The 27,635-nt window shown below is 41.6% G+C and overlaps 1 protein-coding gene across 7 annotated transcripts in view; it reads right to left on the bottom strand.

Moving 5' to 3' along the window:
• Positions 1–27,635, bottom strand: part of Ubr4 (ubiquitin protein ligase E3 component n-recognin 4) — a 135,419-nt gene that overhangs the window by 64,731 nt on the left and 43,053 nt on the right. For 3 of the 7 annotated variants that reach the window (XM_021262931.2, XM_021262933.2, XM_021262936.2), the window contains exons 27-59: positions 26,816–26,913; positions 25,362–25,519; positions 24,269–24,478; positions 23,152–23,253; positions 22,741–22,841; positions 22,279–22,477; positions 21,834–22,022; positions 21,326–21,389; positions 20,004–20,195; positions 19,399–19,469; positions 19,164–19,311; positions 18,517–18,744; positions 17,798–17,968; positions 16,322–16,504; positions 15,271–15,429; positions 14,763–14,915; positions 13,936–14,163; positions 13,340–13,497; positions 12,349–12,520; positions 11,884–12,085; positions 10,897–11,060; positions 10,370–10,586; positions 9,088–9,304; positions 8,343–8,375; positions 7,135–7,198; positions 6,558–6,692; positions 5,386–5,560; positions 4,632–4,715; positions 4,402–4,542; positions 3,145–3,266; positions 2,265–2,376; positions 438–568; positions 142–319 (exon numbers count right to left, since the gene is read on the bottom strand). In XM_021262931.2, coding sequence (XP_021118590.1) covers positions 142–319; positions 438–568; positions 2,265–2,376; positions 3,145–3,266; positions 4,402–4,542; positions 4,632–4,715; positions 5,386–5,560; positions 6,558–6,692; positions 7,135–7,198; positions 8,343–8,375; positions 9,088–9,304; positions 10,370–10,586; positions 10,897–11,060; positions 11,884–12,085; positions 12,349–12,520; positions 13,340–13,497; positions 13,936–14,163; positions 14,763–14,915; positions 15,271–15,429; positions 16,322–16,504; positions 17,798–17,968; positions 18,517–18,744; positions 19,164–19,311; positions 19,399–19,469; positions 20,004–20,195; positions 21,326–21,389; positions 21,834–22,022; positions 22,279–22,477; positions 22,741–22,841; positions 23,152–23,253; positions 24,269–24,478; positions 25,362–25,519; positions 26,816–26,913 — 4,959 coding nt within the window. The remainder of the gene's footprint in view (positions 1–141; positions 320–437; positions 569–2,264; positions 2,377–3,144; positions 3,267–4,401; positions 4,543–4,631; positions 4,716–5,385; positions 5,561–6,557; positions 6,693–7,134; positions 7,199–8,342; positions 8,376–9,087; positions 9,305–10,369; positions 10,587–10,896; positions 11,061–11,883; positions 12,086–12,348; positions 12,521–13,339; positions 13,498–13,935; positions 14,164–14,762; positions 14,916–15,270; positions 15,430–16,321; positions 16,505–17,797; positions 17,969–18,516; positions 18,745–19,163; positions 19,312–19,398; positions 19,470–20,003; positions 20,196–21,325; positions 21,390–21,833; positions 22,023–22,278; positions 22,478–22,740; positions 22,842–23,151; positions 23,254–24,268; positions 24,479–25,361; positions 25,520–26,815; positions 26,914–27,635) is intronic. The other 4 variants (XM_021262932.2, XM_021262934.2, XM_021262935.2 and 1 more) reach the window with 4 other exon arrangements.

Here is a 27,635-nt window from a genome sequence, read left to right as displayed (position 1 = left end):
CCTGTGTCTCTGAACAGCTCTCACCCAGATCAACCTCTCCCAATCTGGGGATAGGCTAAGTCAGCTGGATATCAGTAACTGCCAAACCCTCTTTCCTGCGCAAGGCCAAAGGGCCACTTTCTTCTTGGCATTTCCTTCTACCTTGTTGGTCCTGCTGCAGGCTCAGGGCAATGGCTAGTTCAACCATGGTCTCGTCATCTGCATCCGGTGGGATGTCCAGCATTGGGGGAAAGCCCTCTGCACCTGCCAGCAGGGCCTCCAGGGGAGAGGGGTTGCCATTGTTGACATTTTCAGCTGTCTCCAGGACCATCGACTCAGACTGCAGAGAGAAAGCTCTGTCAGTGTCCCACAGTAAAATGTAACTTCAGGAAATCCACTGAATAAGAGCTAGAGGAGAGTTTGAAGTTCCTCCTCTTCTCTCCTGCTGCCAGACTCACCACCATCTCAAAATCTCCATGGTCCACCTCACTCTGCTCCTGGCTTTCCTGACGGATGTGACCACCATCTGGGATGCCTGATGACTGCATTTTCTCATCTGCATCATCATCGTCATCATCGTCCTTGTCTCCTGAGTCAAAGAAACTCCAGTCACCTGAAGGAGCTTGCTCTTTCTTCCACTGACAGAGGGTATGATAAATCATATAGCAACAGAAGCCCAAGACAAGCCAGCAGCTGGCACCCTATGCTTCCAAGGCAAAACTCCAGGGTGCTTTGCCTGGAAGCTTTGTTCTTTTGCTTCCTGAACCTTGCAGGATTTGGGAAGATGTGGTTAAGAGTAAGCTTGCCCCCACATCAACAGACTTTTGCAGCTGATGAAGGAAAAAGAACAACCGTGGATCCCCAAATCAGAGAAATCTAAGATGGTTGGTCCCACAAACTCCCAACAATTTGGTGAAGACCTTCAATGAGACAGGAAAAATAATGCAACTGAATGTTTATCTATTATCTGTCATGGTTCCCAAAGCAACTAAGTCAGTGAGATTTTCACAATATCTAATCATTATGAGAAGAACCAGAAATAAAATGTAAAATCATCTAATGAAATCCAAGGACACTAAAACAGGCCCTGCCTGGGACCCCTTCTGTGGGAAGGTAGAAAGGCCTTCCACTAAGGAGGAAGTCAAGGTGAGACTCCTACTGACAGAAGAGGACAGAGAGACCTGGCCTTCCACTCGACGGATTAAGGCATGTAAATATGTCCATAATTAGAAACACTGAGCTAGATGCACTATAGGTTCTTGCCAGAGAAAAAAGCCACAAAATGTTACCTAGTTCATCAAAAACTTAAACATAAATGCTATTTATTCAAGGAAGCGTCCAAAAGGTACAAAGTTGAATATATTCCTTTACATTTCCTACACAATAGGCACCAGCCACATGTGGCTACTGAGCTCTTAAAAAGTGGTTAATCCAAATAGAGACATGCTACTAGTATGAAATATACACTGGATTGCAAAGACAGTACCATAAAATGCAAGATATTTCACTAATAGTTTTTAATACTGACTACATTAAAATACTTTTGACATGTTAGATAAAATAAGTAAATTATACTATTTACTTTTGCTCTTTATAATGTAACTTAGAATATTTAAAAATATGTAATGACTTATTTCATTTTTTAACTTTATAAATGACAAAATCATTTATATTTAACGTGAATGTTTCAAGATATATACACATTGTGAATGATAACTACAAACAAGCTAATTAACATATCCATGGCCTCACTGATACCCAACTTTTGAATCAAGTAACCAGCGCATTATATAATAGAACTGCTTTTACTAAAATGTAAAATGTTATGCCCTTGATCAAATGTATCATGAAGAGTCTGTGACATCTGCTGTACACTTAGAAGTAGGTAAGTTTATTCAGGATTCATGTCCTTAGGCAACCAAATGGATCCTTAATGAAGTTTTTTTTTAGGCAAAGTATTTTTTTTCCAGAAATAACACATACATTTTGTGTTTGGTCATTGTGATTTTTGTAACTGTTGTTATTAAGATCTTTCCTTAAAAAAAAAAAAAAAAGATCTTTCCTTAATAATCATGCGGGACCTTGTGATAGATTTTTCTGTACCCTTGGCTTGATTTTTCTGTACCATTTTTACATGCCATCTTAAATTCTTTGATGAATACTAGAGTAAAAAATTAGGAAAACAAAAGGCTTTAGGTCCTTGGTTGACATGAGCAATATATCCTAGTGCTATGTTCCCCCACCCCTCAATCCCTGACTCAAACTAAACCCAGACCTCCCATTACCCATTGGAGTGTTGCTTCGAGGAGAAGAGGGCAATGTCACATGTCTCCGTTTGTTCCTGGGCCTTAGGACTCGAATTAGAGCTTGTTTACAAGAGAAGCTCACAGCAGGATCCTAAAGTTTAAAAAGAAACTGTCATGTTTAGGTTTCATGTTATTCATGAAACTAGCTGTAACATCTTCCTTTCTTGATCAAACACACACACACACACACACACACACACACACCACACAGAGAAAGACTATCTGTTCTCACCTGCAACCCTACTGACCAAATCTAGCAAGTTAAGTTGACTGGCACTCTTGACCTGGCATACACGAGACCCATTCACTACCTTCCTTTCTCTCAGTTCCTGGTAACAGGCTGGGAGGTCATCTGCTCCTGAAACCCACTTTGGCTCTCAGGGTTCCTCTTTGCTCTGTACTACAAATAGTACTTGCTCTTACGCTTAGCTTCAGTGACAGGGTCACTGGAAATAGAAGTCTTACTACATTCACACAAGCATTCATTTATGTAATACTTATATAACACTAAGTACAGTATGTAGCAAATATCAGACTAGGATTCAACATTGAATAAGAAAGACTAAATCCATCCTCTTTCCAAATCCTATTCTTTTGTGCTGCAAGACCTTCAAGCTTTTATTGATATTAAAATTATTAATTCCTGGGCCAGGGATTTAGCTCAGTGGTTCCAGTGCCTGCCACGAAAGCGCAAGGTCCCGAGTTCGATCCCCAGTATCAGAAAAAATAAATAAATTATTAATCCCTATCTCTTTTCTTTAATTCTATTTTATTTCATTAGTTTAAACAACTTCTTGGATTTTTTTTTCCAGACATTCCCAGACCAATGAGAGATATCTGAGGTTGTACTGATACGTACAGGGCAAAGGAGCATCTGCATGTAGATCTTGGATGCTGTATTGATACAGTCCAGCTCACAAGTACAGTAGCCATGGATAATGTCCACCAGTGCATTGACAGTAGCTTCAATATGAGTGAGGCCTAAAGGGAAGAAAAATATCATTTCTACTGGAAAAATCTCTACAGATACTTGAGAGCCTGAGACAAAAGCACAAATCATGCCCATGTAAAGGTCAAGCTAACAAAAAAATGACAAGCACACACATAGCAAGTCAAGCCAACAAAACACACAAACACACACACATGCACACACAAAATATAGCTTATCAGCATTATTCATTTGTTATTTATCTTAGTAACAGTCTCCTAATCTACCAAACTGTCCTCAGAAGCCTTTCCAGATATCCTACTTTCCAGAATTAAGTAGTGGTTTGCTCTGCAGAGGAAAAGATGAGGCAGGGAAATGTGAAGGGACAGGCAAGATCCTAAATATCCCCTACAACCCCTTAGGTGATGACAAAATATACTTTGAGAAGCCTTTTACTTTATCACCCAAGTAATCTCCAAAAACAAATGAGTACTAGGTCATTCTATTTTTCTCTACTGCTACTCAGATCCTCCCTTCTTCCATTTAAACTTTCAGTAATATCAGAAGTTAGATATCTATGGCAGAGTAACTTGGAAATAATTCTCAAGGCTGATATTTAATTTTTTTTACCTTTTGAACTACTATTAAACCAAGTTCATCAAGATTTAAAAAAAACAATTATAAGTTGCATGTCCATGCCTGTAATCCCAGAATTTAGGGAGACTGAGGCAGGAAGATTGCAAGTTTGAGTTTCACCTGGGCAAGTCAGCAAGACAATGAGGAAAGTAGCGGGAAAAGCAGGAAGGGAAGAAAGGAGGAAGGGGTGGAGATGTACCCTCAGTGGTAAGAGTACCCTAGGTTTGATCCCCAGTACTGCAAATAGATTTTTTAAAAAATTATAAATATCACTAGGAACACACATGCATGCATACACGCACTGGTCAAAATGTCTCCTTACGTGAAGTATACAGCCCACATAAAGAGATATAGTACAAGAAAATCTAACTCTGCCACAGTATTAATTCCCATATTGGAAATGCACTGATCTCACAGATTTCTATTTCCCAGTTACCAATTCTGAAAAAACAGATGATGAAGTTAAAGGTTAAGAGTCATAGCTATTCGAATACAGAGCTTGTACTGACTTCACTAAAAGCCACGATTCAAGTATCCCTTTTAACATAATACCTGGCAGACAGGCAGGTGCCAAGAAAGCATTCTTGGGCTTGGATGCATGGAGTTTCCAGAAGTGATTCACAAGCTGGGTAATGAAACTACAGCAGTCTCCTTCCACCTGCTTCTGCGGTTCTTTCCCCTCATCCACTCCTTCTACACAAGAGAAAGAAAATTATTGATGATGGTAAATCTAAGATAGAATTTAATTTGTTTTAAGGTTAACTCAGGTCAAGGGAGCTTGCCTGCGGAGGGAGTTTCAAGTGGGGCCCCAATCAATATGCCAACTATCCCTAGATTCCAGCAGGCACATCTAGGAAAAAAACAGTCTGGGAAAGGAATATCACAGAAAACATCATATGTTAGAATTAAGTAGAAAGGGGAGCATTCAGGATCTTTACAGCAGATTCAGAGATGTCCATTCCAGCTGTTCAACTTCTAGAACCTAGGAGAACATCTGACACTTCTCTAGAATGACTCCAGGATTGTAGTGTTAGAAGGATGAGCAGGATGGCAACGGCATATGGGAACATGTAAAGGATAAAGGCATCAATAAACTCTACTGGTTTGGTACCCAGGCAATGTGAGGAGAAGTAAGGAAACAGAATGAAGCACCGAGAAAGGCCACTGAAGTATTAGCAAAATAATAGCATGAAAGTATAAGATCCAAAGCCATGAGTGTAACACAAGCAGGGCTCAACAAGTTTATTTTTTCCTAAAGACCCCAAGAGATAGTAACTACAGAGACAGATTGTACCTGATGTCCAGAACACTACATAAACTCAAAGGTGATCTTAGGCCTGACAACTGGAAAGGGAATTTACTTAAAATGGTACAATCCTAATGTCCAAGGCCTACAAGCTATAAAGATCAGGGAATAAAATCCCTGTCTCAGAGCACAAAGTCAGTCCAAGGCCAGTGAGAAAAGAAAGGATGAGTGATGGTGACGAAGGTGCATTAAGCAGATTTCAGGACCACGGCCACATAGGCCAAGTTCACCTGTTTCCATCTGGGGCAGCTTTGACTCCGTAAAGTGGACAAGATTATTAGGACGCATGATGGCAATGGAGCGAGCTGTGATCACCAGTCTCTGGAACACTTCAGGGTCCAAATCCTTGCTTTCTTTACTGGATGTGTTGAGACACTGTACAGCTTTGCTCAGCAAGGCCTGATCCTATAAAACAGCAGCATCACAGAGGATCAACCAGAAGCAAAGGCCGGGCACTAAAACAAAACAGAGGAAAACTGGCAGATGGTCGGGACTGTTACTTCCTGTCAAGACAGCAGGCTAACTACCAACTATCTAAACAAATCATCAAAGCAGGCCAGTATGTTAAATTTCTTAACACATAAAACACCGAAGTCTTGCCATGCAATCAGCATCAAAATATGGCAGGAAGGAAAGTTAGATTCCACTTAATTCTCCACAGCAGCAGCAGCCGAGATCTCCTTCCTCAGGTGAAGACTCATTTCTGAGCAGGTTCCTGTTACTTAAGAATGGTATTTCCAAAATGGTCTTTCTTTGGGAGGCTCAGCAGATAAAACATTTCTCATTTTTATGGGCTGAAGGAACAAAAATTAACCTACATTTATGGGCAAGTGGCTTCTCCCAGAGCCCTTCTTCCTCACGGGTCTGCAATATCATCTTTTCCATCTATGGAAACTAGCACAACTTACCTTCCTTGGCAGCCGCTGACTTTCATGGGTGAGATCCTCTCACCCCAGTTTCCCCTCAGAGGCTCAACTACTACCATTCAATAACTGCCTCCCACAAGAGTATGTACTATACATGCCAACCCATGGCTGAGGGCTGAAAACACCAGCAGTCCTCTTGAAGGAGTCCCTTTCCCCTTACTCTCTTCCTGGGAGAAGCTGCTACCCACACCCAGTGTCTCTCCCTTTCTTTTTAAAGTCTTGTTGATCCTGTAAGAGGGACAGAAAAATAATGCAAATGAGTGGACCATTAGCTGGGTTATCATTAGTTTTGAGTGGTGTTCTTACACTTTTCAGAAGAAGCTTAAGACTCTGGGTCTAACCTCAGTGCTATAGATCCTTTCTCCAGCTTACTCTGCTAGGCTCTTGCTTTACATATGAAAAGCCAACTTATCTGAGTCCCTGTCAAGACTACACTTTCATTTCTACAGAAGGTCTCCCTGAGAGGCAATGATTACCTTGTGGCTATGATAGGCTGAGCGGCTGGTGTGCAGGCTGGCCAGAAGGCTCTTGGACTGCTGCTGGACACTGGCAGGCGCTGGCAGGGACAGCAGCAAAGTAGCCAGCTCCTGAGCTGCATTCTTGTTTCTCTCCTGATAAGAAAGATGGCAGGGTTATTACTAATCCTAGCATCTCAATGCAGAAAGAACTCTCTATTCTGCTCCCTCCCTTCCTTCCTTCTCTCCAGGTCACCACAGTTCAGTTATATGCCATAGACTATAAAGAGCAAAAAATAGAAAATAAAAATATTGCAAATATTATACTCCTCCTAAAACATTGGTGAAGAACCAGGATGGAAGCCCATGACCCATATGGTGTTTATGCACCAGTATTCTTCCTACTCCATGATACATCTCAGTATGGCCCCCAAAAGCAGGACATGAGGCCTGAAGCCAAAGACTTCTCTGGAGCTTCTTTGAAAATCAAGATTCAGCTCTAAGTGGTTTTTAGCTGTGAGGCCTCAGGGCCTCAAACAACTCCACTGACTTCCTGCCTCTTCAGAAAGCTCCCATGTGCTGTGAAGAAGTGACTTGCCTTCTCGATGATTGGGCCAACAGCAAAGCAGCTTTCCAGGGCTTCTAAAGAACTCACAACCAGCCTGGGGAGACAGAAAACCTGGCTTGAGTACAACAACCGTTCTCTCTGCCTTGTGCTTTAGCATAGGCAAAGTATAGTTGTGAGGACCTTGGGGACAGCTAATGAATGCCAAATACAAAATCAAAGCACAATAAGACTTGCCAGAGGCACCACACATATCGCTGCCTGCGTTACAGGCCAGAAGAAACCTGGCTCCTGCTTGGAGATCAACCTGAGGCCATGTTCATAATCCGTAATTCAAAGACAGGGCTTTTCTTCCTCAAAGAGGATAAATGTGCTTCCTTCTGCTGCCTGTGGCAGGGATCACTGAGATGAGCTTAACAGTCTTGATGCAATGGGACCCGAAGCTCAGGTGCCCAGAGATCAGTGGGCAAAGGGAGACACAAAAGAAAGGTTAAAGCTATCTTCTTTTATTGAAAAGGTTAAGGCTAGATTTTACTTATACCTCCAAGAAAATGCACACAGATATTCCCTAGGAGTCTCTAAGTATAGTAGAGCAAATACAATGTATTTTTAGGTGCATACCACTTGCCAACATTCAAAGGGTAGAAAAAAGTATCTTTAAAAAACTGACAATTCTCCTCTCTGGGAAGAAACAGGAGGGCCAACTATTACAGGGTACCAAGTAACATGCTCTCAGAGCTTAATCCTTTGAATTTAATGTAGCATAATAAAAAGACCAACATCCTGACAGCTGAAGCTTTGGACAGAGAAAGAAAGTATTGAGGTCGCTGCAGAGAAAGGGGGCAAGGGGTAGAGGAAGACAATAAAAAACTAGAGAAGAACTGAGGCATAGAACAAACATGACAGAACAAGCTCTCCAGTGACTCATCAGATGACAGGACTTTCTGCTTATCCCTCCCCCTCCCCACCCTCTTCTCATCCACTATAAAGAAGCAGCAGCAAGGACTGAGGGAAGGAAGAGCAAGCTGAGAGTCTGAGCAGCCAACAGTAACAGTGCACTCAAAATCTGGGGGATGCTCCATTTACACACAGGGAGAGCTCTGCAGCCATGCAATGACCAGAACAGAAAGAAGCAGGAGGACTCTCAACAGAAGCAGAATCAACGCAAAGCCACATCATCGCATATGCTGCTCTCTGACACACACTCACTCGTACAGAGAAAAGAAAGAGGGCATACTAACCGGTCCAGCTTGGTTAGGGACTCAGTTTCAGAACTTGGGGGAGAAGCAAAAGAAAAAAAGAAAAAAATGTGAAGCTCAGAGAAATCTGGAAACACATCCTAAGCAAACCATATATGAACAGGGTGGGGGACAAAGAAAGAGAGAAGTGACTGCTGGTGGGAGGCAGTGAATCCAAGCATGGCTCGTCTCATGACTTACAATGTAAGAAACTCACAATCTTACATCATAAATTATTTTGTCTACCATGGCAAACCAGCAGTTACCTAGCACAAAGAAGCCAAGCACAATGCTTAAGAATGCCACTGTAGGGAGCTTTAAGGAGACTCTATGCTCTGCTACAAGATGCAGCAGCACCCTCTCTTGCTGACAATGTCATTTCCACAAAGTAGCTACTACAGAGAAAGATGAGAAGATGATACACTCTGCATGGAAGGGAGGCTGTTTCCCTATCATTTCAGCAAGGCTGAAACATAATCTAGAATACTGGCTTCAGCACCTTCCAGTGTGCAGCCTCCAGATATTCCAAGGTTACTGAGCATTGAAAAAAGGCAGAGAATTTCTGCCCAGGTACAGTGACTCTCAGTCCACTTTTCAGGTTTTGTCTGCACACTAAGGACACACTGAATATGGCAGAGTTGTGTGAAAAGTTGAAAATCACAGGCTATACTTGAGATGGTTACAGACATTGACTCTCTCAAGAGCAGAAAATGGTAAAAAACAAAGCCAATCCCTTAAGTGCCGATACCTCTCCAGGACAGTGCCACTGGTTGTGGCAGGGGCAGCTGAGTCGCTGTCTCCAGTGCCATTACTCTGGTTCAGGTTGGAAGGGCAAATGTTGCTGACAGAGGCAGATGGGAATTCTTCTGGGGGCTCATCCGGCCAGCCAAATTGCTCCTTAGTCTTGCCATAAATTTTTACAGCATCTATCATGGTGACACCTGCTGGATCCACTGAGGCACCAACTGCAATAAGCAAGAGAAGGCTTTAGGAAACACATTTTCTAAAGAGCTAATACCATGTCTCCAAAGCAATAACCAGACCACACTGGACAAAGGGGCAAATCACATTAGTTTTATAGACACAGAGGAACTTTATCTCCTGATACACTAGCAGCACTTTAGATGTTGCGTGCACAAAGAAACAGTTCCATGGACCAAAATCTATGAAGTAAGTTTACGTGAAAAGTCCCCAAACAGCACTGTAAAGATCCTCTTGTGCAATCAGTACTGTATCTCCCACCCCTCACCCCCACGGGTCTCTAAGTACTTCCTCTGTTCAAAGCACAGGTCACCACCATTCACACTCAGAGAAACTTTCTGTAAGAAAGAACATGAGATAGATGGCCAGTAAATATTAAGAGGAGACACCAATCTTAAGAAAAGCTCAGGGAATGCTGAGCGTGGTGGCACACACATGTAATCCCAGCACTTGGGAGGCTGAGGCAGGAGGATCACTGCAAGTTCGAGGCCAGCCTAGGCTACATAGCAAGGTAAAGGACAGCCTGAACTGCCTAGTGAGACCCTGCCTCAAAAAAAAGACAGAAAGAAAAAGACAAAGAAGCAGAGAGAGAAAGAGGGGGGAGGGGCAGGCAGACAGGCTCCGGAATTGTATTTGGAGGATTTTAAGTTTTCAATGGCTAAGCAAGGCCTTGTCAGGCATCTGTCAAGAGATATGTGACCTGAGACCTTCTCTGTGCTTGAAAGCCTAGTGATTTCCCATGCCAATCTTGCCTTCTTTCTGCCTGAACAAGGAAGCAGCCCCATCAGCGAGGCTCACTCAACACTGCAAAAGTGAATCCTTACCCAGGTTAACCTCATCTTTACCTCTCCCATTCTCAAATATATTCCTTTCCAGGTACCTTGCCTCTTTTACACTTCAAATAACATTCAAAGTTTCCTGGTGGCAGAGACCACAAAGATATCAGTAAAGCAGAGGGGATCTCAGAACTCTGGAGACCCACAGGCTGGTAGTTTCCAATTCAGCTGTCACAACAAGGACTGAGTCAGCACCAGGGGTTGGGGACTCACTGAAGAGGTTCAGCTTCTTATCAGCTTGCAAGGCTTCCTCTCTGGTGAAGGGGAAGTCAAACCAGCGTGAGCGACTCAGATTAAGCTGCATAGTTCTGCCAAAGATCTCGATATATGATGGAGCTCGTTCAATTGCCTGAGTCCCGATCTGGATCCGCATGCCTGTCATCACCATAGTGCTGTTGTTGTTATTAATCTCAATGGTGAAGCCACCAGGCTGTAGGGACAAAAGACACACAGCAAAAAACTTAAGAAAAGACTTCATTCTCCCCAGCATTATCAACCTCCTGCCACCCTCTGAGGCACTACCCTGCTGGTAATGGGGGAAATCTAGCCTTCTGGGATGCAAGTCCTTCAGCAAGTGAGTGAGAATAATTAACTATTCCTGACAAGTTAACTAAAATGAAGGGCTATTTACTCAAAACATATGCCTCGTACTTGCATTCTAAAAGGGGACATATTCTCTAACCATAATGATTACAAGCCCTTCTGCCCAGGGATTAAACCCAGCTTAGCACAGTCCTCACCTTGGTATTGGCCACATACATGCCAGTTGAGTTCAGCCGGTGCTTTATCTGTTGTGCATTGTAGACTTGTAGGAGGTCATTACCACCAAACTCCACATCTGTCAGTTGCTGATTGTGTTCAAAGAAGTCAATGGGGAAAGTCACTTGGCTAGATGTGCGGGTTGCTGTGGAGAATAGTACCAGATTGTCAGAGTCTCAGTGTGTGCAGTCTCTGGCACCTCTGCTCATAGTCCACAGCTAAAGACTCCTCCCGGACTAAGCCACACTCACACACTCTACTCTTTCTGAACCAACTACGGATTAGAGTGTTTGCATCAACATGATGCCTACATGTGGTTAGCTCTCCAGCAATCATCTCCAACCATATATCCTAGTAATACAAAAAAGCTGGTATTGCTGTTGGGTGTATAGTTAACAAGAATGGGCTCCAGTTTATTTACAACAAACAGAAGCTATTTCTTTACAGTTGGATGATTTACACCATTATCTCAAATAGACTCTATAGAGACAATTTAGGCAATGTGGTGACCCCTGCAATGGTCTCTGTTTGGCTGGCTTCACTCCAAATTAATGCTTTCTCTTTCCTGAGTAATCCTCTATCTGCCAAGAGCAGACCCCCAGCGGAGACACCTGTGTTAGGTTCTGCACTACTCAGTGGAGTATTAACCAACTGAAGAGATTTACTCTAATCCATTCAATCATGCAGGCAAGCCAACTACCCTACATCCAGAAAGAAAATTCCTCAAACAAGGCCAAAGAGGTCATTCTTTATAGGGCACCAAAGAACTGTTGACCTGTAATGGATAAGCAATAGGCACCTGCCATTTGGTACCTTTGCTTTCAGAAAATTGGCCAATACCTACCTTCAACTGCACCAAATATATATATGCAAGATAGTCACCATTTCTTTAGATATTTACAGCAACTATGATCTCTGTCTAAAAATCTGCCATGTTCATTCCCCACAAGATGAAGACAGGGTCATACTAATTGTGGCTGTTTTGCGCTTCCGCACAGGTTTCATGATGCTGATGACACTGCTGGGCTGCAGGGATGGCTGGAGCCAATACGAAGTGTTCTCCACATTGGCCATGTAAATGCGAAGGCTGCCATCCTCGCACAGCAAGATCATGGTTGTACGCTGCTGTTCATTGCAGGCTGTGTGCCTAATGGCAACCATGTCTTGGATCTAGGAGAGAAGAACAAAGGATGGAAGAGAGGGAGGGGTTAGTTCCCACACTTATAGCTCAGAACCCACAGAAAGACAGGCAGAGAGAAGCACCTGGCTTCAGAGTCAGGAGGGGGTGCAGAAGAGTGGCAAAGAAAAGATGCTAGGAGGAAAGCATTGATAAAATCTTTTAAAAGCCTCTATTGAGAGAAATAGAAAAAATTCATAAATACAAAAATCAAGATCAAGTTCATAGCAAAGTGATGGGAGAATCTGGTACTGACCTTTGCCTTAGCAGGAAGAGTCTTAATCTCCTGGATAAGAAAGGTATCTGGTTTCACCATCACTACCAGTGGCACACCTGTCGTTTGCTGGACACAACACACCAAACCAGGGTGGTTCATCACCTCAGACCACTGACAAAGGGCAGGAGATGTCTTACTGCCACCATTGGAACTGCAGACAAAAAAAGTGGTCACAGTTAGCATGTCAATCACTATTTAATAATTCTTCTCCTGACTTAATGTCCATCCTCACTATTGACAAAACTGCAACAATAGCCTTAGCTAAGGACTCTGGTTATCCATGGGTCAGTTTTATCCTGAGTCGTGGGGACACTGTCAGATATTCCAGTGTATGTCCTCAAGAGGAGTTTGCATTTAAAATCTACAAGGTGAGGCCTCTGAAGGACTAACAGGTGGCCCTGTGTGCCTATCAACTGCATGGAGCAGAAGACTTGCCTAAAGCTGAGCTAGTGTACTATGTAAGGATCCCCATCTATAACAAGTTATGTGTGAATCAGTGTCCATTTTATTTCATCCCAAACCATGTACTTCCCCAAAGAGAAGCCTGAGAAAGCACCATAATGGCAGGTAAGAACAACTGGAAGAGACCCTAAGCCTCTTCTCCCCAATACCATATTCTATTTCCTGATAAAGTCTGCTGCCACAGGGAAACTGGAAGATGACTGCCTAGGAGACATTTACATTCCCTTCTCAAAACTCAGTAATTATTAAAATCACATGCACTGCTTTAACCATAGATTTTCTGTATAACAGTAGTTCCCCTCCCCCAACTCTATCCTATAGGTGGGAGTCTTCATGGTAGAGGACAAACTATGCATGTGGCCCAACCTGCCAATCCTGGAAGCTGCTTGATTTTAAAGATAACTAGCACGGAATGAGGAATGCTGGGGAAAAGTAGGCTTCACAAGATTCAAGACAAGGACTATGGATGAGGGTCTGCGGGAAATGAACATTCAAGGCTCATTCCCACCTCTTGATGTTGATGGGGAAGAGCTGCAACACCTCCAGAGTCGTCCTGCTGATAGTGGCTGCAAATGACTTGCCTTGACAGTAGCTGAAGAATAGCACTTGCAGCACGTGAGAGTAGTACACAGACACACCGCCCCCCGCCACTTGGCTGTTACTGTCCTGTAGGGGTAAAGACACATGTGTGAATTGACTTTTCTGTTATCTGGGCTACCTTCAAAAGCATGCTGATTATAGTTTTAAATCACGAGAAGGTGCTCTCACACACTAAGCATGGGACCCTCTGAGTAAATGTCACCCCAAGAATAAAGCAACTTCAAGTTAAATGAGTTCAGTCATGAAGAGTAAGAATTTTTGCTACTAGGTAAAAAGTTAGAAGTGCAATGAAAGAAGAAATAAAGGAAACAAAGGAAGAGAAAGAAAGAAAGAAAGAAAGAAAGAGAGGAAGGAAGGAAGAAAGAAGAAAGAAAGAAGGAAAGGAAGAGAAAAGAAAAGAAAGAAGGAGAGAAGAGGGGAGGGGAGGGGAGAGGAGGGGAGAAGAACAGAGGAGATGCTAAACTACCTCTAAAACAGAAAGAAATGGTAACACGTGCTCTTAACCTTTAGGTCCTCGTGATTGATTTCCAGTACATTAGTGACATAGAAGGGTCCCTGCTGGGCACTGCTGGCCTCCTCCATGAGTTGAGTATAGATGTACCCCGCTGAAGACATTATAACAATGATGTTCTTTCCCTCCTCATTGAAAAGGAAGGTAACATCTCTTATCTTGGAACTTGGTAGGAGAAAGTAGAAGGTTGGACTCAAGGCATCAACAGACAGATCATAAATCTGCAGGACAGAAAAGACAAAGGACAACTTATTTCAGTCCCATCTTTGAAATATGCTGGTATACTATAATTACTGTATTCAACATAGCTGTATTCAAGCAAGTTGTATTCAACAAGCACCTACAAAATGGGATCCCTTAGCCAAGGACATTGTTCAAGTCACATTGATAGGGAGGACAGACTTTAGGTCAAGAGAAGAACTATTAAACAGTGGTTGATGGGCTAACTGTGGACAGTTTTGCTGTCTGCAGTTCCAGTAAGGCTCCAGTCCTTTGTCAGTGGTCTGAGATGATGAACTACTCTGGTTTGGTATGTGGCATAAAATACATAAAAATCTTTTATTCTCCCTCAAGAAATGAGTAGGGGAGAGATGAACATAAAGTCTGTAACAAATACAATATCTGGTGTGCACATGCTACTGCAAGGGCAGAACATGAATTCCATTATCACCTACAGAAAGAGAATGTCCACTTACTCAGCAACATAATGAAAAGCAACAAAATGTGTTGACAGTTTGTTTTTAATTTCTGGAAGAAGCTGGCACATAATGGAGATCAGACATTCTGGATTATAAGTATCATCACGGAGACATAACTTTACCTTGACGAAGTCTGCAGTGACAATTGCTAACTCAGTCTGAGAGCCAGGTAACCACACAGACTTGATGATGAAGTTCCCTGTGGCCAACTGGGGATGCAGCACCAAGTGATCTGAAACAGAGCCTGAGCTACTGAAGGTAAGCACATGGCAGTCCTGGACACAGAATAGAGAACAAAATGGTTAAGAGATGATTTGGAAAGTAGGCTAATTCATTTCATCATTTTGTGTTTTCTTTTTTCCCTAATAGTCCCTGTCTTCAGAAAATATTTAAGACTGTCTAGTAACATGTTCAGGTTTCCAGAACACACATAGGCTGTGTTTCAGGAAAAGTTAAGATTTCCAGGAGAAATGTGGAAGACCTAAAGGAAGTTAAGTACAAAACAAGATTGTTTTGCATGCCAGGAGCTTTTAAATTTTTATCTCAACGTAAGAAAAAGCACTGAGAATGAGAGAGAAGGTGACCAAAGGTCACAGCTAATGGTAACCAAAGCTGGATCAGGATTTTTACCTTCAGCCCACAGACTGCCAGGTAGTCCTCCTTGCAAGGATTTCCAGTGAGACTCAACACAGTAAAGGGAACTGGGGCAGAAGCCAAACGAGTCAGAGTCAACTTCCTCTTGCTGGAATCTGCTTGCTTCAAGAGTGCAGAGAGCTGCAGAACAGTGATCTGCAAAGGAACCATTACCAGTTTATTCTTAATCCAAATCCCCCCAGAGAATGTAGAGCAAGGAACAAAAGCTCCTTCAATAGGGATGTTACTCTAAGGGCTTTTGTAGTGGAAAAATCTCTTAGGAATCATCTAGACAAATATAAGTTTCTGCTTCTCCTGGCAGAAAGACATGGCAGGTGTGTCCCTCATCCCACTAAGGGTAGGAAAATGAGCACTGAAACCAACTTTTCTTTCTACTTTTTTGTAGAATCATTTCACAAAATAAGTAATACCTATGTACCACTGTCCTTCTCTGTTTTTCTATGAAGTGGTTTTTGAAACTATGTGTGGCTGTTTTAAGGACTATCATACTTTCACTTACGGTTAAAATAACAATAGTAGTGATGAGAGAGGCCACAATACAGAAAAACCTGAGTTAGGATACTAGTACTCTTCCAAGTGCTACTAGTCCCATAACAAAAACTGCCCTGTGTTCTTAAGGGGGATGAGACTGCAGGGAAGGACTAAATAAAGAACACTGAGTCCTTCTATGAGGGCGTTTGTCTCTTAGCTTGCTTCTTCCAGAGGACCAAGCTGAACAAGACTAGGAGCCACGATGTCCTAAGTACGTGCTGGTCACTGCCTTTCTAGGGGCACGAAGGACACTGATGAGTGATAACTTACTAATCAGAAATGGTTTTTATTCTAGTCATATCAGCTTCAAGTTTAATCAGGGCTCAAAAGTAAAAAAGCTCAATGAGATCTGTCCTTAAAGAACTCTTGGAACCCAGTGGACTTTTTCCCATAGACAGCTAATCTGAGCATCACTCAAATCAAGTCATTCCGTGTGTTGTTTAGCCTTTAAGACAAACATGACCTAAAACGAATGGGAAGAAATTACAGGAATCACCTTCCCCTTCTCATGGCTAACAGCCAAATGTTGGCGGCGCCCGTGAGGTGAAGACAGCACACACATAGCCACCCGCCTGAGCACATGGGCACTGATCAGTTGCCGTATGGTTTGGCCCTGGTCTCCGCTGTAATTCATACGAACGTTCTCAAAGGCACCTTCCTGAGAGCCTAACGTGGGAACCTGATAAAGACAAAAACAGAGAAAGGAAATAATAAAGCAAGTAAAATCAAGCGGATTCACACAAGATTCATCTGACAGATATTCTGCGTAATTCAAAAGCAATGGCTTTCAATCTTCAATCCACAATTTGTTAAATCTGTCAGTTACAATGTCCAATAAGAACAGCACTAGGGCAGGGATTTAGCTCAGTGGTTCTGCCTCCTGCCTTGCAAGCACAAGGTCTCAAGTTCGATCCCTGGTACCAAAAAAAAATAGTGCAATGAATTTTTCATAAAGGTAAACTTACGTTTTGTTTTGTTTTTTTGGTACTGGGGATCGAAATCAGGTCCTTGCGCTTGCACATCAGGTGGCAAAATCACTGAGCTAAATCCCCGGCCCAACTTATGTAATTTTTTAAAAATTGAAATATAAAGTACTGGCCTTTTGCAAAATGTTAAAATGTACTTTCTCTTATATAATTAGTAGTGATGATAGATGGAATTTATTTCATTGATCTAACCAGGCAAAAAAGTCAGCAACTTTATGTGTTACCACTCCTATTGCAGTATTTTTACTCCTTCATATCTGAAAGTCTAAAAACTACTGCTCTAAAACTTTTAGTCAAATATTAAAATATGCGTGTATGTATGTATTTACAAGTGAATATTATTCCCTTATTAACAGCGACCTTATGAGAACTATTCACATGTCTCATCCACAATATTTCTTCATTTCTCTTTTTGGAATTGCCTCCATTACTTTCCATTAGTTTCCACTGCTGCTAAAAAGGCCAAGAAGGTCAACACCATAAATCCTACATTTAGTGCTGAGTAACTGGTTTTAAAGTGGATAGTAACTTATACCTTATATTCACTTCATATGAAGAACTACAAGATAATTATCCAAAAGGCTATTTAGAAAACAGAATATTATCTGCCGAGCTAGATGAATCTTAAGGAAAAAGATTCAGTAAGGAGGTTTGCTATTTTATAGAACAAAGAAATTCAAATGACCCCAAAATGCAATTTCCCACATCTTAGGGTTTATATACTCATATGAATTAATAAAGAGGATGTATTTCCTGAGTTAGGACCCTGGATTCCCTTCAATTGGAGATACACTTCATACAGTGATCATTACATTGCTCACGGTATGGTGGGGACGTCATGATATTATAGATCGTAAGTTCTGAATGTCCTGAGATAGACTGGCTGCTAAGTGTATTCTTCAAAGGATCTAACACATTCTGTATTTCAATCAACTTGCTGGTTCCTACAACTGACAAACTTCAGGACCCTGGCACGGCACACTCACCATCAGTTGATCTGTCATCTCAACTACTTTGTCCACTGTATGCAGCTCACTGAGGGCTTGCTGTGCTCGGCTACTGCTCCCCACAGCTGAAGCTTGCTGAAAATTGGTCTGAATGGCATCCATGAGGAAAGTGAGCATATCTAACACAAGAGGAGCGAAGGAGAAATTGGCCTGAAAAAAATCAAAATTCATAAGTAAAAAAAAAAAAAAAAGCCAAAAATAATGGGTCATACCTGTAACAATCTTGTAGTAACTATGTACATTCAGAATTCGGTTTCCTTACTTCCAGGTAGCCATTCTAGCTGTCATCTCACTATAATCCTGTTATTTGATTCCAGTCAATCAGCTACTGTGCTACTGACCCAAGGCCCCCAACACAGATAACCTACTTTCTTTATGTAGGGTGGAAAAATTGAGAAAATAATCACTCAAATGGTTTTCTGTATCTTGGGCTTTAAATGATGGGCCTGGCCAAGAAAGGATGCTCAGTGTTATACAACTCAAGGGTTACCCTCCCACCGACCCCCAGAAGTACTCCCAGTGCTCCTTGGTCATAAACCCTTCTGGAGAAACTGACAAGATACACTGTATTTGCACTGGAAAGATGGGTAAACTTGGATTAAGAAGAGAACTAAAAGGGGAGCCTCATGCATTTCTGACTTACACTAACTCACCAGGCTCTGACTGCCTACTGTTCTAAGGACTGTCAGTAAGCCCACCTGGTTCTGCAGCTCCTCCCGGCAGCCCTCGACTGTGCGGCACAGGCTGCTCTTCTTGGGCTTCTCTTCATCAGCAACCTTTCCGTCACTGATGGTGACCTTGGCTTTATCAGCTGGTGAGGTGCTGGCGTGACGCACCAGACTCTCTGAAGCCCGAGGTTCACTCTGAAATGCTGACTCTTTCATGGCAGAACTCATGCCACTGCTGGGAGTTCGCTTTACCAGTGCCTAGGGACAGAAAGTGTCAGAGTTCCTAAGTTCTTATCACAAACACACAAAATACTGCCTACAATACTGAAGCCAAAGAAGAAACAGGCTAAGCATCACGTACATGTTATTCAGAAGCCTAAATACATGGTATTCACCTAATATCTAACTGTTGCCCACTTATAAGAGTCAGGCCTTGATTATAAAATCTGAAACTGCAAGGGGTCTGAAAGACTGCTGTAAGATCACTAATCATCCTGTTAGTTCTAATACTCTTAAGAACTTGGGCTTCAGTGGTACAGATAATCACAGAACAAGAATATATTCCTAGACTCAGGTACCCATGGAGGTGATGTAGGAATGTTCCCGTTTGGCTTAAGTACTCCCATGTCACTACCAAGTAACCCTTCATGGATCAATGGAAGTTCCAAATTTCTCACCAAACAGCTGCCATCTTCCTTGGCTCCACAGTCACAGAAGAAGGATCCATACTTGGCATAGGAAATCTCATGATCCTTGTGGCACACCTTAGCACAAACTGTGCACACACCGACCCCATCCACCATTTTGCAAGTGTGACAGTGGTACCTATGAAAAACAAGCAGCAGAATATAAGCTCAGAAGTGTCAACAATCAAGACCCAGAAAATCTACACCTAAAATGAAGAACTCTTACCAGTGCTGGTTCATGAATTCTTTCTGTGTGATGGTAAAAGTGCAGAGTTTATTGCAAAGAGAATCTTCATCCTTCAAAGATAAAGCATTTTCAATCAAAAATATATCCCTCCATATAAACAGCCACAAAAACATATCTGCTTCAACACCCTATGAAGGCTCATCAGTGACCAATAAAAACCTGCCCCAACTGGAAACGGCCAGCTGGCTAAAAAAAATACAGAGCAAATTCAGCTGCAACCTTAAGGTTTTGGGATTAAGAAAAAACCTAAAAGGAGCTCCCACAACTCCATGAAGCACTCATCCTCGAAGTTATGTTTTGAGTGCAAAGTCCGAAGCACAACAAGTGACTCTTGATAAAAGGTATAGCCTCAGTGAAATGTCCATTCACCAAGAAATTAGATCCCCATGGCCTGCTCTGAAGGAATAAAAAAAGCAGAAAAGCCAAGTTTAGCATTAGGTATGTGAGCTGGAAGAAAGCAACAGCAGAAGAGTTTTGAAGTTCATAAGGAGCTAGAAAAGAGCACCAAAATCGTCTTAAGTGTCCTAGTATACTAGTTAAGTTACTACCTGAAAAGGCTGACTTCAAGGCCATTTAGGACTTACTGAATCCTCAGCCTGGGAATCTTCCTCTTCCACTGCCAACTCCTCTACCCAGTCTGAGTCCACCTCAATGGCTCGCTCTTCCCCATCCACAGAGAGGTGACTTGGGCCTTGACCATTACTCTGGCTCAGAGCATTTGTGACATCAGCCAAGTAAGACATAATATGGCATGTACACTCCAAAACAATCACGTGCTACAAAAGACCACAAGCCCACAAAAACTTCAGTTCTCCAAGTCTTACATAAACTATATTCTCTTAACCTCTGTTCAATAAACTTCAAGATCAGGGGAACAGTATAAAGAGAGAGAAGAAAACCAATTATTTTATTTATGTGCACAGCTCTTACCACTGTCTTGCACACAGCAAGTCAGTAAATTGTACTGAATTATTGTATATTCCTTCATTCTTAAGAAAAAGATAACAATTTACAAAGTCTTACAATGTAAAATAGAATTAAAATTGGAAAGATGCAAAAAATTGGGAGGATGGAGTAAAGCTTCAGACTAAATTGTTCGAGAAAAGGCCCAATTATGACTATGAAGAGGCTCTCATTCGCATCTTTCACTTCATTAACATTTTTTTAACCATTAGTGAAAGTCATTTTAATTATCTAGTTTTTAATACAAAAGGAAAGGAATAGCATCAGCGATCAAGAGAAAAATCGTCCAACAAACTGCTGCTCAGGTTTCCCTTAAAAAGCTCAAATAGTCTGGCATTACTCAGATTTCTAAGTTCCTTTCTCTGCATCCCAGTATTTCTATGCCAATGGATCAAAGGATGATTAGCAAGACAAGAGGGAGAAATAAATGGTACTGTGGTGCATCTCAGAGGCCAATTTTCTTTTCCTAGCTACCATGTCAGGTTCAATAGGTTAGACAGGTAAGGAAAATGCCTGAATGCAAGATTTCTATCAGTCTCAAATCCCTTTTCTCAGCACAGGGACCTGAATCTGCAGCATGTTATGCCATTTTAGCATCTGGAGTGAAGCTGAGGATACGGTCTATAAACCATGCAGGCCCAACTCAGACTGCAGAGCCAAACTATGAGTTCTTCATAACATAACAGGATCTTGGAGTAACAGGAAGTTACATTTTAAGGGTTCTGCTGGATGTTTACTTTCCAGAACATTTCCTTCTTGCCACTTTTTGGTACCTACATGTCTGAGGGCCCACAGTTAACAGTAACACACCAGATCTTTGAGATTATCACCCTTATACTCCATAGGCTAGCCATGGACAGGAGCTACAGAAAGAACAGACTTTCACTCAACCACAAAAATCATCATCTCTTCACTCCCTATTGTCATTCCTCACTTCTCTTACCTTTCCATGCATCACATTGGCATTTAGCTTCTCAACCACATTCTTCTGTGACAGGTATTTCTTGCTATCCCAAAGAAAAAAAGAAAGGGGGTGGGGAATACATAATTATCTAAGGCACCAAAGAAAGGAAGCATTTTCTTTCATGAGCCTTGAATTAATCTGCGGACACCATGAAGCCAAAGTATTCCTAGAAAATTAAATTTAAGTAATACATAGTTACACAGCTTGGGGTGCTCTGGTCTTAGATTTATCACTGATACACAATATACTTTCCCAAGATTTCCCTTGGAAAATTATGAAGAGTAAATTCTAATAAGAAAACAATGATAATGAAGTCTGATATGAACAGAGTATTAGTTACCATCTTACCCTTCAAAAAAGGTAGAGATTCAAGTTTCTTTTATATTTATTCTGAACCCCAAAGACTAACTTACAATTACCCTTCTCTTTTCCAAACACACTACGGTAACCTACAGATAGGGTCCTCTAATTTTATCATCTTACTTACCATCTGCCTAGCCAGTCCACAGCAGCATTATGAAGCTGAAGGTGACCAGCACCTTGGCCTGCACTGGCCAGGGTGGCCATCACAACCATGAGTTCTGGGAAGCCAGTCCCATCACCGTTGGCCAGCATCTCTGTTGCCATAGGGGTCAGGGTACCCAGAAGCACGGCGCACACACCTTCCCCAACTTGGCTGGTAGAAAAGACAGAGAAAATTGCTAAGTTACCAACAAGAATCAAACTCTGTATTTCAAATTTGTAAGAGTAATTAAAGTTTTTACATGAGAAAAATCAATACGCTCTACTAGCTTCCCGCAGTCTACCTACCAGAGGGAGACAGAAAAATGGTGAAATGCTAAGACTAATGCCTGAAGACAAGATAACTTCAAATGCTCTCCACATATTTCTGGGGCTGTAAGGAATACATGACATAGATGCAGTTATTTTACCTGTTTTCCCGAACAATGTATGTGGTCAGTAACTGCAACAGTTGCCGGTTCTCCTGAATTACATCCAGCTGATCGGAGTCTTTTGGGGGTGATGTAGTCATGCGAGTGAGCCAGGCCTGCAGGCGCACAGGCTCCACACAAGCCAGCTGTGCCAGTGAGCCACAGAGATGCAGAAGACTTGGGTTAGGGCTCTTCTCAGCTAGAAACAGACCAGAAAGCTACAGTCAGTTAAAAAAAAAAAAAAAAAAAAAGGACCAGGGAAAGGCAAGGAAGGGGCAATCTGAGAGGCAGCAAAGGGGGAAAGCCTTCAAGCAAGTTTCAACTTCCTTCCAAACTTTCTCTGAGGGATTCTCTCCACTTGTTAGCATTTTTATGCTACAGTTAGACTCAGGCAGAAGATAGGCACAGTATTAGCTGGACATCAAAGTTCCCATAAGAAGATTACTAAAAGCTGTCACTCACTCAGCTGGAAGAGTTTGGTGAAAAATTTCAAGACTCGGTTACAGAATTTAGCAGAGAGGTTCTCATTGGCTGTTGCCATCATGATCTGCACAAGTTCTCCACTGGAAGGCGGGAGGGGGAGAAATGGAAGAATCACATTAAGCTCACATAAAAGGAATCCATTTCTATTTCTTTACAATCTCATCTCCTCTAGGGAAAAGGGTTCCTTTTGAGTCAACTACACAAGGTGTTTGTTAAGTCCAGATCCTCACAATGATCTTAAAGTCAGAAATTAATTCAAGTCTTTCTCAAGAGAGATACCTAAGAAGCCTTACACATTCCTTGAAAAGAACACCCAAGTCACCATATACAGCTCCTTGCTTTCAGGAAGGTTTCACAAAACACACTGAGAACACCAAATGTTTGGTTCACCTGTCAGAGAAAAATTCTTCCATGGCTTTACGGGCCTGGGTGCTTTCCAGTTGCTTTTCCAAATACTGGAGACTTTCCTCCAAGATGGATTCATCCAGTCCACTGAGGAGCAAAAGGAAAATGTAAATACAAGTAACAAGAGCAATTTCAACACCCTGAAAAACCCAGAGTTTATGACTAGACCTTGAGAGCAATGTTTACTTTTGTTATCTGAAGCTTAGTATAAAGCCTGGCACACGGTAAGTGTTCAGTGTTTAATGAATAAACAGTGGCACCTGAGTATTATTTTATTACTCTCTTTCCTAGGAAATCAAACAGGAAAGGCATCAGAATCTTTGAGTTCTAATCCAGATTCAGAGAGTGATTTTTTATTCTTGAGAGGAGGACCACTTTGAATGAATAATTTCCGCTAAATTATGTGAAGTTGAGGAGAGGTGGGGAGTGGGGGGTAGGAGGAGGAGGAGGAGGAGGAGGTGGCGGCGGCATCATCCCTGATGAAAACCTAGACTCCTCAAAAAGAAGACAAGAAATCTCAACAGTTGGGTCCTTATTTGTTCAGTTTACAGTAGATTAAAAGAACAACCTATTTTTCCTGGTTCACCTACTTCAACATGACCTAATCTACCAAGGTCAAATAATGTGGCATGAACACCAAATTCCACAGACCACCCATTTCAAAAGTACAATCATGGGCCGGGGATTTAGCTCAGTGGTTCAGGTGCCTGCCTCGCAAGCGCAAGGTCTCAAGTTCGATCCCCAGTATAAAAAAAAAAGTACAATCCTAAAAACATCAGAAACTGATTTTGTGGGGCTCCACTGTACATCTCCTCACCGCCAGTGCAGTACTTATAATCACATGTGGACTGACTTAGAGTCTCCAAATCTGAACATTTAAGGCTTCCATTTCTTCAACATTTACTCCTAAGAATCAGAAGATTCCAAATACTCTTCAAACATTTCCACATGAATGTAAAATGCACACAAGCTCAGAATTTCCCATTGAAGCACTGTAACTACAAGCTATTAGCTAACAACACAAAGGAAGCAGCAATGGCACATCTCACTGACAGCAAGAGCAGGCCACTGGAACCTAACTCATCTCCTCCACCAGGCTCACCTGTTGGGATCTGCATGATTGGCCAGAATGTTGTAACAACCAGTGATCAGCTTCTCATAAACACGAGCCAAGAACTCATCAGACTCTGAGGGGCCCAACATGCGTTCCAGGGAATTGCTACTGATCTCAGCAACACTTTCGGTGCTTGACTCCAAAAGAAGGGGGAGCAGGGTCCGAATGACCTGTGGCGGGTTCATCTCATCAGACCACCTTCAGCAAAGTAAATGGAACCAAGTTAGTGAACATAGCCTTCCAAAACACTGCAAGGCAGAGAGAAGGTAAGTCATCTCTTTGCTTATTTCAATCTTTCTATATATGTACAATCATACAATTTCATATTCTCTTTCACTATTATATCTGAAGCAAAAATATGAAAAATCTATTAAAATGTCAGTTAATAAGATGTATCTTATAATACTGAAAAAAAAAGAAAGCTAACGAAAATCTAAGAAAGCAACTCATCCTAGAGTTTTGTAACACTGCCAGGAATCTGGACCACTGTTAATACAATTCAATATATGACTATACTCATGACCTATGTACAGAAGACAAATAGTCCCTTGGTGGCCTGACCTACTCATGATAACGTAGTCTAACTTCCCCAATGCTTACAAAGAAACGTTATCAAGTAATCTGTTACTAACACTTCAAAATTTAAACCCAAATCACCTCCAAATCACGACATGGTTTAAAGACAATTTGTCTTTTGTGAAAGAGAGGGCATGGTACCTGCTGCCCTTCAGATCTGAGTTTTTAAAAATCATTCTGGTCAGGCATAGTGATACCCTTCTGTAATCCCAGCACTCAGGAGGCTGAGGCAGGAGGATTGCCACGAGTTCAAGGCCAGCTTGAGCTACACAGTGAGTTCAAGATCAGCCTAAACTACAAAATGAGACCCTGTCTCAAAAAAAAAAAAAAGTAAGTAAAAAATAATTCTAGGTCAATCACTTATCCTCTACTATAAAGCAACAAGTTCTCTTGGACAGATAAAAGATATAAGATATGTATTATGATACAGAAACTCTCACTGTCCTCTTTTAGCTACTATAGCACACAGATTAGGTTTTCTATGGGTTAGGTTCTGGGTACTCACACAATGAGATCTCCAGTCAATCTGACCAGTGAGAGCAGGGTGTGCTTCAGAGAAGCAGCCAAGGGCAGACTCTGGCCACAGAGAGTCCCCAGGTGGGCAGCCTGCACAGCACTGATATAACTCTCAGATGGGATGGTGTCATTGGCAAAGGCATTTCGCTGAAAGGAAGCAAATTGGAAGTAAGTGAAAAGACCATCTACCATGGGTAAAATTCTCTAGTGGAGGAAAAAAGAATCTGATATAAACTAAGGGTCCACTGAGGTTTGCGAACAGCAGCCTCCAATGCACATACACTGCTGTCCATCTGGGAAAGAAAGTGGGGTGGGAGAAGGCAGCAATTCACAAATTTTACTTAGTACAAAGTTAACAAACACAGCAAATATGCTACATGCAGTGGTGCATGTCTGTAATCCCACTTAGTTAGGAGGCTGAGGAAAAAGGATCACAAGCTCAAAGCTAGCTTGGAAAATTTGGTGAGCCTTGGCTCAAAGTACAATTTAAAATGGGAGAAGGGGTGTGGCTCAGTGGTAGAGCACTTGCCTAACATGCACAAGACTCTGAGTTCTGCCCCAGTACCATAAATAAATAAACAAAAAAAAACCAATGCCAATTCCAAATGACTGGAATATATAACACCCTATATGTAAGAGTAGAACTATTTTGTTTGTAATTGATTGAGATGGATGGATTTTGCAATGTATCTGGATTCCATTACAAAGATCATAGTTATAATTGTACTCTACAGCTTTGGGTGGTATAAAAAAGTCACAATTACACAGCAGGGATAATAAGATTATAATATTTCACTTTTCCAAAGTACTACAGAATAATCTGTTTACAGAGATCGTTTAGAAGAGCACACACAAAAATCAAGTAAGCTGACAGAGACTTGATAGTATCTAAAAGCACTGAGAACCTAAAAGTTACCTGATAAAAATCAAGAAAAAAGAAAGACATTTCTGACACAGAACACAAAAATGAAACCGTTAACATCTACTGAGACTTCATATGCCAGATAAAATACTAGGGAGTACACATGTAACACATTTAATCATGATATTCCAGGTGAGGAAACCAAAGCTCTCTGGTAACATGGGCTTCTAAGTAAAAGGAGCATATGAGAATCACTTGGGTAATCAAATGCACTGTTGATTCAGCCATAGCAAATACTGGTGCAATAAACAAAAGTCTCTTGGTAGTTAGTTTAAACTTAAAGACTACGAATAACACAGAATACATGAGATGGAATGAAGTGGAAGGGAAGGAAGAGGAAGGAGAGGAAAAAAGTAATTAGGACATATTATGTTCATGTACCAACTTCCTGCAAGGAGTGTAAATATTATATACTGCAAACATGTACTAATAAAATTGAAAAGGTTAAAATTTTTAAAAAAGAGTGACTTAAGAGTAGCTAACGCACAGCATTTCTACCCCTAGAACACAGAGAGACTTACCCAGGATCCAATGTTGGGAAATTCATTAGTATTAATATTATTCCAGGACTCACAGACAGCCTGCACTGATGATGGCAAATTCTGAACCAGTGTCGGACCTGGGGGCAACAGAAAGGACAAGGATTCAACAAGAAAGAAGGAATGACATATAGCATTTTAAAAGCTAAGCCCAAATGCAGAAACACTACTGCCCAGCCTGCCAAAATAATTACTAAGACAACTTTAGATGATATTTCAATTGCATTGCTATGTCCAAGAACCAGCTAATTGCTTAATAGCCAATAATCTCATTTATAAGATTTTCATTTTCCATCATATTCACTTTCTAATCTCGGAAGAAAAGAAGACAACTGAAAACAAAGTGAGGGAGAATCATTTTAGCAAGTCAAGCTAAAATCACCACTGAACATCTGCTCTTCTTCCTATGAGTAGGTAACATTTTGATGTGTTTTCTCCTAAAGCTAAACCTTGAGGGCAGGGATCATTAATGTACATTAACAGCAATCAATGAAGCAGTACTGAGACTCTGACTATTAAGGACCAGGGATTTAGCTCAGCAGCACAGCACTTGTCTGGCAAGTGTGAAGTCCTGAGTTCGATCACTGGTACAAAAAAAAAAAAAATTTAAAGCTTGACATTAGGAAAACACAAAGAAAGGGCTGTAAATTTCCAATGGTAATTTCTGCACAAATCTCTAATGTACCCTAAATTTCTACCAGATCATTCCTAATCTAGGAAAGAAATTTTTCTAAGCATGAATGTAGGTTACAATAGACTGGTTTCCTAACCACCATAAATGAAAAGAACACAAATCTATGAT

The sequence above is a fragment of the Heterocephalus glaber genome, unplaced genomic scaffold (assembly GCF_053883595.1).
Source record: "Heterocephalus glaber isolate CG9 unplaced genomic scaffold, H.glaber_assembly_v1.0 deba00001452, whole genome shotgun sequence".
Classification (NCBI taxonomy): Eukaryota; Metazoa; Chordata; class Mammalia; order Rodentia; family Bathyergidae; genus Heterocephalus; species Heterocephalus glaber.
This window is presented reverse-complemented; position numbering and strand designations above follow the sequence as displayed.